At 45.0% G+C, this 12651-nt stretch overlaps 1 protein-coding gene across 3 annotated transcripts in view; it reads left to right on the top strand.

Annotated features, from left to right (window-relative positions):
- The window catches only part of BOLL (boule RNA binding protein), a 117979-nt gene that overhangs the window by 75653 nt on the left and 29675 nt on the right, over nucleotides 1-12651 (top strand). For all 3 annotated transcript variants that reach the window (XR_012905401.2, XM_075934266.2, XM_075934263.2), the window contains exon 11: nucleotides 1108-1206. Coding sequence is in view for 2 of the 3 variants with exons in the window: in XM_075934266.2 (XP_075790381.1) it covers nucleotides 1108-1206 (99 nt within the window). In the remaining variant the exon portion in view is untranslated. The remainder of the gene's footprint in view (nucleotides 1-1107; nucleotides 1207-12651) is intronic.

Raw genomic sequence — 12651 nt, 5'->3', positions numbered from 1 at the left:
GCCGCCATTTTTAAATGTCCGCTAGTGCGGACTCCATGCCGCGCGGCTACATGCGACACGGACTAGGTAGTTCGGACTAGGCTTCCTATTCCGAACTACCGTTACTCCTCGTTTCACGTGTAGCCGTGTGGCACGGAGTCCATACTAGCGGACATTTAAAAATGGCGGCGCCCGGCAAGATGCAAATGAAGCCCGGGAAATTCAAATCCCGGGCTTCATTTGCAAGTGCGGTATGCCTACATTACCCTCCTACTTCGAAATAGGAGGGTAGTGTAGACATACCCTCATAGAGTTATTGTAACATATTGGTGCAGTATTCTTTCCTTAAAACAATTCTTTATCACCAAAGAAACTAGAATAACTACAAATGGAGCCCTAAGTCAAGTATTTTTTTTTTTACTAAAAATAATAGCAAATCACAAATAATATGTGCCAAAGCCTCTTTTTTCTTTAAAACAAATATATATTGACATTTCGTACAAAACTGCCTCCTTTACTGGCTAATTTCTTATTTATTTTGCACACTCTATTGCTTGTTGTCAGAGGGTTACCAAATTTTAGGAGTTTGATGAACTACCAAAAAAACCCACAACAGAATATGCTTAGGAAAATATGGCTGCATCTTGCCTTCAATCCACAGGTACATATTCTACTGATATTCGGGGATGCGAAATGCAGAACTATAACGCTTGAAAAAAATGCAGAATTCGTTTTTTCTGAGTAAATGTTTTTAAAACAAGCCAGAAATATAGGTTACAGAGTTTAAGTATTAATATAATAATTTTGTAAAGTATTCCTTTACAGTTATGAGTGAATTGGATTCAGAGTACAGAAATTAATCTCATTAATGTTCTTCCATGTCAGGAAGAAAGATGCTGGTGACACTGATAAAAAAGTGTGCTATTAAGTGACTTATAAAATCTATAAAATCTGTGGGGCAATGGGGGGGGGGCATTAAAAAATAAAATCACAGATTAATGTCAGGTTAACTTCTTCCACAATTTTTAGTATTTTAAATCATAAGAGAGCTTATAAAAACATGTAACTATAGAACATGCTTTTGTACCTTTAACATCGTTTTATAAAAAATGTTTGTTTTTATGACAGCCATATTCTGATCATGGAGTTCAAGCAGCATATCATCAAGTTTATGCACAGAGTGCGATAGCCATGCCAACACCTGTGATGCAGCCTGAGCCAGTTAAAGTAAGCTCTGTAGTCTCTTTTCTTTTGTCTTATGTACTGCCAGGTGTAAGTAAGGAGGACAAGAATGTTGCAAAGGAGTTAAAGTATTCATCGTGTTAGTCTTCATCACAGAGGCTGTTGGGGAAGCACCTACCTTGAAATTGTTCAATTCAGGTAATCAATATGAGTCATAGTCAAAAAATAAGGTGTCAAATGAGGAAGAGCTGGAAAGAATTGATAAGTTAAAGAATAACAAATCACCAGGACTGAATGGAGGATTTCTAAAGAAGCTTAATAATTAAGAGCTGCTAATAAAAAAATACGTATGCCATCTTGTATGTATGCTGATAAAATATGAATGCCATCTCATATGAAGATCGGCTGCTATTCCAGAGGCAAGAAGCTAGCAAATGGCAATATTTATCTTTTAAAAAGACTTTCAGGATGGTACTGAGAATAGTGAGTTTTACTTCTGTTAGGGATGTTAAAATTAAATTAAATGGCTAATTGATTAGTCGATAAGGTCGCCTCTGCCTTTCGCTATACTTCAAAGGCAAAAGTGCTGTGGGGAGCATGAGGCCAACGGGAGACTCAAGCAGTCTCCCACTGGCCCCGTGCTCCCTGCGATGTTTCAAAGCAACAGCGCCACATGGAGCCCGGGGTCAGTGGGGGACTCCCAGCTGGCCCCGGGCTGCACATGGCGTTTCAAAGCAGCAGACTTCAGGCTCTGTGTAGCACTGCAGCTTTGAAATGTCACATGCAGGCTGGGCCAGCTGGGGTTCCCCTGCTGGCCCCAGGCTGCACGCGGCATTTCAAAGCGGCAGCGCTGTGTTGACCCCAGGGTCTGGCCCCGGGCTCCACACAGCACTGCCACTTTGAGGCGCCCCCTCTTCTTCCCTCCCTCCCTTGCTGCCTCTTTCTGATAGAGGCAGCAAACGGGGGGAAAGTAACTAGTCGGCTAGTATGTCAACTATCTGATAAGCATTTTCTTATCAGATAGTCAACTAGTTGACTAGTCGTTCAAATCCCTAACTTCTGTAATAGAAAGTTGACTGAAACAACAATTATAAATATAATTTTATAATATATAGCTGAACATGCTGAGGGAGGGACAGAAAAGCACAGCTTCTGTATGACAAAATCATTCCTCCAGTATATTAGCATGTTTTCATGATGCTAACAGAGTAGAGCAGGGATCGGCAACCTTTTCAAACTAAAGAGCCAAGCTACATAGAAATTCAGAACAAGTGGTCAACAAAGAGCCAGTATAAGAATGCCATTTGCATTACTGAAAATATACAACGTAATATTATTGATAATAGACATAATGATTAATAATAGCATAAATGAAATATATTCACAGACTTTATTTAATGGGACTTTTGCTGCTGCATCTTTTCACCCATTTCATCATAACTGGTCAAATCCTACTTCATCCATGCAATCACACTGCCTTCTGTCAATCTTATGGCAGGGAGCTGGTGATGTAGGGGTGTAGGAGAGTAGGCTGGCGTGTATGAGAGGCTCAGGGCAGGACATTGGGTGTATGATGGACTCAGGGCACAAGGTTGGGGTGTGTGGAGGTGCAGGAGTGTTCTGGCAGGAGACTGGGGATGTGTGGGTGCAGGAGACTGGGGGTGTCAGGTCATAGGAGCTCAGAGGTTTCAGGTCTATGATGGGCTCAGTTTTGGGGTGTGTGGAGGGTGCAGGAGTATTATGACACTGCAGCCAGATGGGGGCTGGGCCCCAATTCAGGGCTTGTTGACCAAGCTTAATTTTTAAATAAAGTAAAATATTGTGTCCAACACAGACGTTTTCAACATTGCCTTGTTTTATGGCAGGAGTGGGGAACCTTTTTTGAGTCAGTGGCCACTAACTCACAGAAAAATTAGTTGGGGACCACACAAGTGAGAAGCAAAAAAACCCCTCCAAAATCCTCCAGCCCTCACTGATGTAACCCCCACCTTAAACACATCACTACTCTGGTGTTCCAGCTCCATAGTGGGGGGAGGAACAGGAAGGGCTGAGGTTCAAGGCCTCAGGCCAGATTTGCTCTTCTAAGGTTTTCAGGGTTACTGGATTTTGTGCCCCCACTAGGCTCTGGGGTGAGGCCAAAAATGAGGGTTTGTGTGTGCCAGACAGGGCTGCTAGAGAATGGGATAGGGATGGGAGTGCACGATCTGGGCAGGAGGAGGTACAATGTAGGAGGGCGTTGAGGTATAAGGTCTGGCCAGAGGGCAGGCTGCCTGACCTGAAGCAGAGGTAGGAGCAGGCTGGGGGCAGGCTACCTGGCAAGGGAGTAGGAAACTGGCTGCCTAGCCAGGGCGGGGGGAGAGTGGGTTTGGCCTAGGGAATAGCGGGGATTCTGGCCAGAGGGGAAGGGAAGGGGGGATTCTGGCCAGGGGATAGAGGGCAGGGAGGTGTCTGGCCAGGGGGCTGGGGTTAGGGAGGATTTTGGCCAGCAGGTTTGGGGCAGGGGGGTTTCTGGCCAGGCAGAGTCTGGCTAGAGGGGGAGGGGAGGGGCAGGGGTGTCTGGCCAGGGGGCAGAAGGCAGGGGGTGTCTGGCCAGTGGGGAGAGGGTGTCTGGCCTGGGGGCAGAAGGCAGGGGGTGTCTGGCCAGGGGGTTGGGAGTAGGAAGGATTTTGGCCTGGGGGAGGGGGATTTTGGCCAGTGGGCAGGGGCTGTCTGGCATGGGGGGTGAGTGATTGAGTGGGGGTCTGGCCATGAGGCGGGGGGGGCACTTACTTGTTTGTGTGCTGCATGGCAGGCACTGTGTAATACGCCGGCTGCTCCCGGGAAGCCTCCAGAGAAGTGTTTCCCAGAGGGACAACAAAGGGCGGTGTGATGCGCATGGAGCCATTTTGGCTGCTTGTTTCCTGCATGTGGAGGGAAGGAATAGAGCAGCACACTGAGTCATTTTTTGCTCCACTTGTTCCCAGCACAACGGATCCAGTGCAGAGCCTCGGTGCTTTCTCCCCCCCATCCCTTTCCCCTGGAAGCCAGCGCTGATGCTCCAGTCTTGTGGGGAACTGTAGCTGGGGACTGGGAGCGTTCCCCCGCCCCGGGGTGAGGGTCCTGCAGGCCTGCAGCCCCTTTTTCCCTGTGCACCCTCCCCCTCGGCCTCTGTCCACCTTTTGGCTGCTCTTGCAGCACAGGCCCTCAGTCCTTCTGGCGGCTTGCGTCCGCATTCCTGGGGAGACCCTTTGGAGGTCCGGCGTCCATCCGGTTGTCCTCCTCCTTAGACCGCAGTCCACCCTGGCCTCCGTGGTCCACTGCCCCGTAAATCAGGGCGGCTCCCAGTGCTCGGGTCTCCTGGCTCCATGTCCCTGGTGTGGTCGCCACTTCCTCGGTCTGCGGGGGGAGGGTTGAGAGCAACACCAGACCCTGCTCTGTATCTCCCCCCTTATTTCCTCCTCCCTTTCGCCCTTATCTGCTCCTCCCGGCGTCCCCTCACCCCTGCCCTGCGTCCCGCTTGGCCCCGCGTCCGTGGGTCCTAACGTCCGCTGGCTTGATCCCGGGGCAGGGTGCACATGCGCGGCGTCCCCGGGTGCGTTCTCTTGCCTCGCGCTGGCTGCTCCACCCATGCCACGGCCCGCTGGCTCCGGGCCACTGTCAGTGCGGGGGTTGGATCCCCCGTCACAGGGACTGTAAGGTTGTAACATCAGCATGGGCGCCATGCTATGGCAGGAGCAAGGGGGACCTAATTGGGGCTCCAGAAGAGTCATATCTAGCTCTCTAGAGAGCCATATTTGGCTTGCGAGCCATAGGTTGCCAACCCCTGCAGTAGAGGATAAAGGCTCTGATTGATTTTTCCATTGCAGTATCCACTTGTGGCAACTGCAGGTTTTTACTACAGATGGAACCTCTCTAGTTTGGCACTCTCTGGTCCGGCAACATCCGTGGTCCAGAATGATTTTAGTTAGCTGGATGTCCACTTATCCTGGGTGTGGCCAAGTTTCCTGTGGTCCTGTAAAGTTTGTTTACAGATGCCAGTCCTGACTCGTAGTGTTCTTTATTTAGCTCTAAATTACTCCTAAATGTCGAGCCCAGCAAGCAGTGAAAGGGTTGGTAGTGCTACTAAACGTAAGCCTGTTATTAATGCTTTATCTACTTAGTTCCTTGTGCCAATACAGTAAAATTGTGTAACAACACTAACACTTTGTTATGAAGATAGATGATAAGCCTTAGCCAGGCATATGCTTATATAGCGTGTATCAGCATAGTCATACATTATTATGCAGCATTGCAAGCATTGTTCTGTTTATTCTCCTCAGCAAAATAAAAAGAGACCCACTCATTACATTATTGACCTCCTCTGGTCTGGCAAATTCTACGATTCAGCACCTGTCAGTCCCTGTGGGTGCCAGACTACAGAGGTTCAGCCTGTAGATTTGCTTTTTTGTGAAGTCCAGTGAAGTGGTATTTTAGCCTTCCAGCCAAATCAAACTTCAGTCCTTCTTTTGGGTTGCTAAGGTCCAAAAGAAATCCAGAAAAACTGTAATTTCACAATAACAGTTACCTAAAGCACCCTTAGTGGGATCTCACCTTTACATTTAATGATTATCTTCAGATAGTATTCTGGCCTGTCTCCCAGAATCTCATCATCCATTCCACCGGTATGTTTGTCTAACCAGCTAGCTCCCTTAGTCTTTGCATCAAGACTTCCCTCGTATCAAGAGAAGCAGTCTTCTGCTCTCCTACATTGCCTCTTTTAAGTTCCCCTCTCCATTCTTGACATTTGCTGCAGATTTAATCGGTCAAGAACATTTGGGTCCACAGCCTCTCAGTGTTTTTGGTATGGGGCTTATCTGACTTATAATAAAGTCAAGTCAGTAAACATTTATTTGGATTTTTGAAGAGCCTTTGGCAAAGTCCCACACAAGAGGACTAGAATACAAAACTGGCTAGGATATGGAAAACAGAGTGAAATTAAATGGTTACTTTTTACATGACATGGTTTATGATGACATTGGGGAAAAGAGTGAATAATAAGGTGTCAAAACCAAAATAATTTGATTTAGTTCAAACCAGAGAAGACTGCAAGGAGGAATTTTAGAGGAACCTAATGAAGTAAGGTAAATGAACTGCACAATGTAGCAAGTGGAATTCAGTACTGGCAAATCCAAGGAGCAAGGAATAATTTGAAATTCTCACATTCTGGGTTCTAAATTAACTGAAACTACTGAGAAAAAAGATGTTGGTGTCAGTCCAGCCAGTTACTGGAAACCTCTGCTGAATGGGCTGTGGTACTCAAAATGTAAACGTAGCACTAAGATGCATAAAGTATGGTTTAAAAACAATATTGAAAATATTAAATTGCTATATAAATGTACTTACTTGGAATACTGCCTAATATTATCAAAAGTGATTAATTATTTTAGATGTCTTAATTTTGGGGTACCTAATTTAAGACACTTTAAAGGATCTTGGTCTTTAGAAAGTGGATATTGAGCACCTTCGAAAAGTTATACTTCTTTAAGTGTCTTAAACTGCACCTCCAATAACTCAGGTACACCAACTAACTAATTTCTACATAGAACAAAAAGGCATTGCTTTATCTTGAGGATGTTTCCCTGTTCCAAATATCAAAGGACTCCTACAAACAAATTAATTATGAGAGCGTCTCAAAGAAAAAGTCACAAAGAAAAATCCTTCATAAATTCAGAGTATGCTGGGCAACTTAATTTAGGGGGTAAATAACAGCTCTCCCAATAATGAATGGTATAGAGAACAAAAACAGGAGCAGTCCAATTAAATTGAAATATAGCAGATTTAAAACTGAAGTAAAAGGAAAAAACAGTTATTCGCTTCTTGCAGTACTGACTGTTCTTGGAGATGTGTGTCTCCAGCAGTGCTCCACTGTTGGTGATGGGTTGTCCGGAGCCGCAGATCAGATCCCTGCAAAGCAGTTTCCCCAGTTGGGCCGTACGTGAGCAGGAGACATCTCATGATGTTCGTGCCTCGGTGCCTGGTACATGTGGCCCGAGTCCCTTTCAGTATCTTGTCTATGTCCTAGTGACTAAGACTCCAAGTAGAGGAGAGGAAGGGAGGGAGGGTCTTGGAGCACCCACAGGGACACATATCTAAAAGTACAGTTGTTACTCCACAAGGTGAGTAACTCCATTTTCTTCTTCGAGTGATGTCCCAATGGGTGCTCCACTGATGGTGACTAAAGAACAGTGTTCAACTTGGATGGTGGGAATCAGAGTCACTGTTGGCGGTGATGGATAAGACTGCCATAGGCACTGCTGCGTCACATGCCAGTTGTGGTAGGATCACATAATGTTTGGCGAAGGTATGTTCCGATGACCATATGGTCGCTTGGTAAATGTCTTTGAGGGGGACTGTGTTCAAGAAGGCCATAGAGGCGGCTGTAGCACAAGTGGAATATGCCCGTGGTGGCTGTTTAGAGGCCTATTGGCAAGAGTGTGATATTTGATTATGCAGGTCAATATCCATTTCAAGATGTGCTGGTTTGAAATTGATGTACCACTGGAGCATTCAGCAATAGAAATAAAAAGTCATTGAGATTTATGAAAGGTTCGTGTTCTCTCTAAAAAGGCCAGTGCTTGTTGAATGTCCAGAGTGTGCAACATCGTTTCTCTAAGGGATACATGTGGCTTTGGGAGGAAGGTAGATAATACAATGTGTTCGTTCACATGAAATGCAATACAAATTTTTTGTAGAAAGGAAGGATATGGTCTCAATGTAACTCTGTCCTTTGTGAAGACCGTATGGGGGGTTCTACCATATGGGCCCCAAGCTCACCAACTTTCGTTAGTGAGATGATAGCTAGTAGAAAACAGACCTTCATAAAAAAGAAGGGAAGTCAAACAGTGTCCATTGATTCAAAGAGAGGTTTGGTCAAGCAGTCTAGGATGAGATTTGAGTCCCATGAGCTCAGTAGAGCTCTATGAGGCAGGTATACGTTCTGGAGACCTTTAAGGAATCTTTTTGTGACTGGGTGAGCAAATACTGAGACTCCGAGATACACAAACATGGAAATCCCGGATGACCCATTATCTCAAACATTGGCACACTTACAACAGGATTATCTGGCTATTTTGACTCTCTCCTCATACCCTATGCTACCAGCACTCCTAACTATCTTTGAGGCACCATCGACTTCCTGAGGAAACTACAAAACATCAGTAATCTTCCTGAAAACACCATCCTGGCCAACATGAATGTAGGAGCTCTTTACACCAACATTCCACATGAAGACAGATTACAGGCGATCAGGAACACCATCCCCCATGACAGCACTACACACCTGGTTACAGAGCTCTGTGACTTTGTCCTCACCCACAACTACTTCCAATTTGGAAACAATTTGTATCTTCAAGTCAGTGGCACAGCCATGGGCACCCGCATGCCACCACAATATGCCATCGTCTTTATGGCTGACTTTGAACATTTCCCCAGGTCTTGCCCTCTAGCAGCCTTACTCTACTTATGAGACATGGATGACATCTTCATCATATGGATCCACGAGAAAGAGACCCTTGAAGAATTTCACAAGGATTTCAACAACTTCCACCGCTTCAGCCTGGATCAGTCCACACAAGAGATCCACTTCCTTGACACTACGGTACAATTAAATGATAGACAAATTTCCATCACCCTATACCGGAAACCTACTGACCGCTACACTTACCTTCAAGCCTCTAGCTTCAATCCCAGATGCATTTCTCAATCTATTCTATATAGCCAAGCCCTAAGATACAACCAGATTTGCTCCAGTGCCACAGACAAAGACAAACACCTAGGCTGTGTCTACACTGGGCCACTTATTCCGGAAAAGCAGCCGCTTTTCTGGAATAGCTTGCCAGCTGTCTTCACTGGCCGCTTGCTTTTCTGGAAAAGCAATGACGATCTACTGTAAAATTGTCAGTGTTTTTCCGGAAAAACTATGCTGCTCCCGTTCGGGCAAAAGTCCTTTTCCGGAAAAACTATTCCGGAAAAGGGCCAGTGTAGACAGCACAGTAGTCTTTTCCGCAAAAAAGCCCCGATCGCGAAAACGACAATCGGGGCTTTTTTCTGGAAAAGCATCCTGCCAATGTAGATGCGCTTTTTCCAGAAATACTTATAACGGAAAACTGTTCCGTTTTAAGCATTTCCGGAAAAGGGTGCCAGTGTAGATGTAGCCCTACAGAATCTATATGCAGCATTCTTAAAACTGAAATACGCACCCGGAGAAGTGAAAAAACAGATTGACAGAGCCAAAAGAGCACCCAGGCATGAACTACTTCAAGACAGGCCCAAAAGAGAAAACAACAGAATTCCACTTGTCATCACCTGTAGTCCACAATTTATCAACAATCTACAACCTATCCTGGAAAATGACCCTTCAGTCTCAGAGGCCTTGGGGGAAAGGCCAATCCTCGCCTTCAGACAACCCCCAACCTCAAATAAATCCTTTCCAGTAACAACGCAACACACCTCTATCATAATCATAATCATCCAAGAACCCACCTCTGCAATCAGCCCTGGTGCCAACTCTGCCCATACATCTACACTAGCAAGTTCATCACTGGACCCAACCACCAAATCAGAGGCTTATTTAACTGCATATCCACTAATGTGATCTACGCTATCAAATGCCAACAATGCCCCGCTACCTTGTTGGCCAAACTGGACAGTCTCTACAGGAAAGAATTAATGGACACAAACCAGATATCCGAAAAGGGATACACAAAAACCTGTTGAAGAACACTTTAATCTGCCTGAATACTCATCAATGGATCTCCAAGTTATCATGTTGTTTCAGGCCAATTCCACAAGCCAAATACACAGGGAAGGATTGGAACTTAACTTGATTTACAAGGTAGGAAGCAAAGAGATCTAAGGCAGCCAACCCCTTCAGGAGAAGATTGCAGATATGACCTTCGGATTCAGTTCCCACTCATGATCCATGGAGAAATTGCGTCTCAAATTGTCCACAGTGGTATGGCTGATTCCGAGTAAAGTATGGTGCCATGAGTGGAATCTGATTGCAGATGCACCAGTTCCACAAGTGGATGATTTCTGTGCATAGGGAACGAGAATGTCTGCCGCCTTGTCTATGTGAAATTTTGTGGAGATATTGTCCATCAGGAACCTGACTGTGCAGTTGGAAATTTTGGGAGCGAAGTGTACACAGACGTTTCTCACTGCTCTGAGCTCCAGATGATTGATGTGCAGCAATGTCTTGTGTGGGGACCCTTTGCCCTGAACTACATGATTGAGCAGATGGGCACTTCATTTAATGCAAAATGAAGTTTTGAATTAAAATTAGGGGGCTAAAATAAAAAGTCAAAAGTTGAGTATGAATCTTTGAAGAGTACTACCCATAGGAATTATTCATAGAGTCAGGAAACTTCTCCCTTTTCCTTTCTGTAGCTCATCTTCATAGCACTTTTTTTTAGGGCTGTCAATTAACCTCCGTTAACGCAGGACAGGATTAATTCATTATTTTTTTAATACATTAATTGCAGGTGTTAATGCTGCCCTGCCCTTTGGAAACGCCGCCGCAGTGCTTCGAAGGAACAGCACTGCATGGAGCCTGGGGTCAGCTGAGGACTCTAGCTGATCCCGGGCTCCATGCAGTGCTGCCCCATTGAAACACCACCGCAGAGTTTCAAAGGGAAGGTGCATGCGATTAATCACACGATTAATCATGATTAATTTTTTTAATCGCTTGACAGCCCTGCTTTTATATTTTATACATATTAAGCATGTTCATCAATTTTATTGGTATAGGTGAAGTAAATTGAAGTGTGAAACTTTCTAAATCCTGAACAATCATGTAATGCTCCTTACCATGAAGTATCATGGTGATCATAGTAACCAGTTTACTTTCCATTTTACATGTGTACAGAAGCTTTAAAAATTACTCCTGTGATCTTATAGTGCAGAAATGAAGCATATTTTACTTTTTCCTATCCATAAAAACAGTCCATTCCATTACATTCATCTGCTTTAATAAAAATTATTCTCTGTAAAGGTTAGTATCTAGAATAAAGCTTCAGCTGTTAGGCTTTATTCTAAATGAGATAGGTGTCCCAGATGGAGACATATGTGCATAATAAGAATAACAAGTGCTAGTGTCTTTAACCATATGTTGTTTGGGGCGAGGGGGGGGGGTCATTTTTAACACTGATGTAGACACTCTTTATTATGACTAGTAAGTTCTTTCCAGGAACTTTTCATCTTGCAAGTTATGTCATTTTTGCTATCAATGGAAGGCATTTTTTCTGTTTTTTTTTAAAGGGTGTTGATTTTTTTACTGCCAGGGATTGTTCTAAGACAGTGGGTTTTTTTTTAATGCACTGCAGTTATATTTTTAGCTTTGTATAGGATTGAACCAAGGCACTGTTACACTTCTTAGCAATTTCCATAGAATACTTCTAAGCATTTGGATTTTTTTATCTGTTAGAATTGAGTCAAGAGTTATAACAAAGGTAACTCTCCTAATATATCCTTATAAGTAATTATTTTCATCCCCTCAATATTTTATAGCTAGTCTCTTAACTCTGTCTCCATTTTCTCAATATCTTTCTGCTAATTAGGAGCCCAGAACTGAATGTAGTCCAGTCACAATTAGTTTAGTTTATCCGTGGATCAGCTTCTGGGCTTCTATCCACAGTTCGAATTCATGTTGTTCATAACATTGAGGTTGCCACCTACTTTTGTTTTTAAATGGCTTTGATTTTTTTTAACCTTGCAGGAATATGCACTGGTGTGGGAGGAGCAAAGGCCATTTAAAAAGCAGGGGGAGGGAGGGGTCATGTGTCCCCACTTTTTAAAAGCTTGCTGGGAGTGAGCATGCCATAATTGTCTTTTGAGGAGTGTCCCTGTGGGTGCTCTACCATAGGTGTTTGAGCATCACTGCACTTCTAGTTGGTGAATTATATTACAGGTTGAACTTCCCTGGGAGGTCCCTTTGGACCTGACTGATCCTGGACCAGGGAGGTCAATGTACTGCGGTCTCCACTTTTCCTCCTTGTATCCCTGCTCTCCCCATGGGAGGGGTGGCTCCACTTTCTCTCTCTCTCTCTCTCTCTCTCTCTCTCTCTCTCTCTCTCTCTCTCACACACACACACACACACACACACACACACACACACACACACACACACACACACACACACAGCGGCTTTGCTGCCACCTGAGAGAGGGGACTCCATGCTCAGCCCAGCAGCCACTGGGGCTCTCTTCAGCAGCCGTGTGCCTGAAGCTTTGCCCGGCAACTCCTCTGATGCCAGAGGCTCTCCCTAGCAGCTAAATGTTTAGAGCTCCATCCAGGATCCCGGTGCAACCAGGCACTCTTCCCAGCAGCTGCACTGCACCCAGGTACTCTGTGTTTCACCTGTCCTAGTCTGACAATGCTCCTGAGTCACCCTGAAAATGCCGGACCAGGGGTGTTGCCAAACTTGGGAAGTGCGGATTACAGAGTGTCAACCTGTAGCTGTGCCCTCGGCAGGC

This window comes from Pelodiscus sinensis, chromosome 7, assembly GCF_052426305.1.
Source record: "Pelodiscus sinensis isolate ZL-2025 chromosome 7, ASM5242630v1, whole genome shotgun sequence".
Lineage (NCBI taxonomy): Eukaryota > Metazoa > Chordata > Testudines > Trionychidae > Pelodiscus > Pelodiscus sinensis.
The sequence above is the reverse complement of the archived record's forward strand: the minus strand, read 5'-3'. Positions and strand labels throughout refer to the sequence as shown.